Here is a 2,222-nt window from a genome sequence, read left to right as displayed (position 1 = left end):
TGGTTGTGATAGCTGGATATGGGCACCAGTGATACTACAACCCCATGACCCGACAAGGAAGAAGCAGATAAAGACAATGGATGGAATTTTTTTAAACTTAATTTATGTTTAATAAACTAAACATCTAGAGAGCTATTTTAATAGCCAAAGATTTTCAGTGAACTTTTCTAATAGACCATATTTATATTATAATGGATTGCAAATGATTGGAATCTCTGTGAGATGTTCAGGATTTGGACTATTTTTAATAGCTCAGCCTCGATTTATACTCCTGCAAACCTTTGTGTCCAACCTGTGTATAGCTGCATGGTAAAGATGTTTCACTGGGGTTGAAATTCATATAAATTCCAGATTGTACAAAAACATATAAGAACAACAGGAGGGATGAGCACTTTTCTAACGTACTGTATGTTTGAATGAATTTCATAGAGTTTTGTGAATACAGATGCTTTTTCATTCTGAAAATACCACTAGCCATGAAAAAATACATTGTGCTTGATAAAACTCTGACATTTTTTAAACAAAAAATAATAATTCTCCAGACACTTCCTATTCAAATAAGTACTCTAACTTTATTTATCAGTCTCACAAGTAAAGACAACAAATTCATACATTTGTAATCAAATGGTGTGATACTACTGTAGTCTAGTACTAAACTCTTATGACAAGAATACACTGAACAGCAGAAAAGTTGTTTTAGAAACGTAAGTTGAACTACAACAAAGTCCATGCTCAATAATCCAGGTATACAATATTATTGTGTGACAGACTATCACTGATGTATTATAATCCTATATAAGCCTCATTTATAGCTTTTTGTGTTTCTTTGCATAGAGAAATTTTAATAGGTCAGGAAAATGTCATCTGGAAACTCCTCAGTAATCTCGACCTATTTAAAAGCTCTTTTGCAACAGCGCTATTAAGGAAAGTTTTTTTTCTTGCAACGCCATTGTCATGTGACACTTTTTATTTTGTCTGCAGGTGTGGGCTTGCCAAGTGCGAGCCACAGGAATGATGTACGCCTGCAAAAAGCTGGAAAAGACCCACGTGAAGAAATCACATGGAGAACACATGGCACTCAATGAAAAGGAGATACTGGAGGAGCTGGACAGTCGATTTGTGGTGTGATACCAATTATGCGCTGGAGCTCTTTGTCTTTTCTCTAACTTGTTTAGGCTTTCGAAGTCATATAGTAAAAGATGAATATATATTATATCATATATACAGTATATATATGATATGATATATGATATATATAGTAGTCCCTCATTTATCGTGGGGGAATCCATACCTTGAAGCCCTGCAACAAGTGAAAAACCGCAAAGTAAGAATAGTAGTACAAGTAGTAAGTAGTAGTTTATTTTAGCATTTATATATATATAAAGGAATTTTAAACCCTTCCCACACTCTTGCAATATTCTATACAATGTTTCTAAACTCTAAACGCTCTAAAAGAGCACAGAATGTCACGATTTCAGCTCTGCCATCTGCCAGCGCTCTCAGCCACGCCCACTTCTCCGTTGCAGAGCGGAGATCCTGACACGCTTCAGGAGGAAGCTTCTCCTGCAGTGTGGACTGCACAAAGGTGCATCAAGTGCTAAATAATATATAATTTAAAATAACTTATTTTAAATAAAAATTCCATGCCAATCCTGTGGCTCATCCATCAATCAGCCAATTGTGTGTCATATCCAATCTTACTTTGAAAAACCACGATAGAGTGAGTCCGTGAAAAATGAACCAGAATGTAGCGTGGGACTACTGTATACATATGTACTGTATACATATGTATGCATACAGTGCTTAATTTGAGCTGGATCCTGCCGGAACATAATCCGGGAACTCTATTATTTTGACAGGATGCGTCCCGGTAACTTTCTGCTTGGATCCAGTAACTCTCAAGCTTACTGATAATAAAGTTATGAACAAACATGACGGCCTTGAACAAATAAAACTTATATTGGATATGTAAACTGAAAATAATTACATAAAAACTAATTTTAAACGCAACAGCCATGTTACGAGCATACGAGCTACCTCTTCCAGTAGCATTTCCGCGTCTAACCTTAAAAAAAAAAATCTGCCCCTAAAAGAGTAGTGGGGGTGAGTACTGAGCTAACCAGGCAGTCATAAGCAGGCAGGAGCTCACAGGCAGCCACAAACCAACGAACGAGGTACCTAGAGCAGGGACAGTATCGGTCTAAGAACCATCAAATGCTGGG

The 2,222-nt window shown here is 36.8% G+C and overlaps 1 protein-coding gene across 1 annotated transcript in view; it reads left to right on the top strand.

The window, feature by feature from the left end:
* Positions 1-984: 984 nt before the first annotated feature.
* The window catches only part of LOC119424872 (G protein-coupled receptor kinase 5-like), a 41,707-nt gene continuing 40,469 nt past the window's right edge, over positions 985-2,222 (top strand). Inside the window, exon 1 of the mRNA XM_037692385.1 lies at positions 985-1,122. Coding sequence (XP_037548313.1) covers positions 1,012-1,122 — 111 coding nt within the window. The 5' untranslated portion in view covers positions 985-1,011. The remainder of the gene's footprint in view (positions 1,123-2,222) is intronic.

This window comes from Nematolebias whitei, chromosome 18 (assembly GCF_014905685.2).
Source record: "Nematolebias whitei isolate Nwh7 chromosome 18, NemWhi1, whole genome shotgun sequence".
In the NCBI taxonomy this organism is placed as follows: Eukaryota; Metazoa; Chordata; class Actinopteri; order Cyprinodontiformes; family Rivulidae; genus Nematolebias; species Nematolebias whitei.
Note: the sequence above shows the minus strand (reverse complement) of the source record. Positions and strands in the feature narration are given on the sequence as shown.